At 50.0% G+C, this 700-nt stretch overlaps 1 protein-coding gene across 1 annotated transcript in view; it reads left to right on the forward strand.

Annotated features, from left to right (window-relative positions):
- Positions 1–257: 257 nt before the first annotated feature.
- LOC111649527 (zinc transporter 6-A-like) overlaps positions 258–700 on the forward strand; it is a gene marked incomplete at its 5' end in the record, with an annotated part of 11,110 nt that continues 10,667 nt past the window's right edge. Inside the window, one exon of the mRNA XM_087172007.1 lies at positions 258–489. Within this exon, the coding sequence (XP_087028133.1) occupies positions 258–489 (232 nt within the window). The remainder of the gene's footprint in view (positions 490–700) is intronic.

A 700-nucleotide genomic window follows, 5' to 3' on the forward strand; every position in this document is an offset into this window, starting at 1 on the left:
TGTGTGTGTGTGTGTGTGTGTGTGTGTGTGTGTGTGTGTGTGTGTGTGTGTGTGTGTGTGAGAGAGAGAGAGAGAGAGAGCTGCTCTGTATGCCTTTATACAAGCATTCTGTGTGTGCGTCTTGCAGAAGCCTGTATGTGTGTGCATGCACATTTACCAGTGTGTGTTTCCTTGTGTGTTTCCTTGTGTGTGTGTGTGTGTGTGTGTGTGTGTTACTGTCTGTGTTGTAATGACCTGTCCCCACTTAACCTCAGCAGGGTCTGGGTTATATAAAGCCTGCTGCTCTGTCAGCCTCACCAGCCAGAAGCCTGAGCTCTGTGTGTGTGTGTGTGTGTGTGTGTGTGTGTGTGTGTGTGTGTGTGTGTACAGTTTGTGTGGTATCATCCCAGGTCTCAGCAGCGTGCTCCTGCCTCGTATGAACCCGTTCGTCCTGATCAACATGGCGGGAGCTCTGTCCCTCTGCATCACCTACATGCTCATAGAAATCAAGTAAGGATTCATGTCTCTCCCAGAATGCACCAGCACCAAACGTTTCACCCTCGACGGCTCCGGTGATGTCACGTTTCCATCCCAGCTGGAAATTCAAACTGTCCTGATCTTTATCTTCGTGTCCTGACGTCAGACGGAAAAAGAGCAGCGGCGGTGAATCGGTCTCGCTCCCTGAATCATCGAGATTGATGCTGATGATAAAACTGAGGGA

Source organism: Seriola lalandi, unplaced genomic scaffold (genome assembly GCF_002814215.2).
Source record: "Seriola lalandi dorsalis isolate HSWRI2012SDOR001 ecotype SW California unplaced genomic scaffold, Sedor1 jcf7180002051168, whole genome shotgun sequence".
NCBI classification, from domain to species: Eukaryota; Metazoa; Chordata; class Actinopteri; order Carangiformes; family Carangidae; genus Seriola; species Seriola lalandi.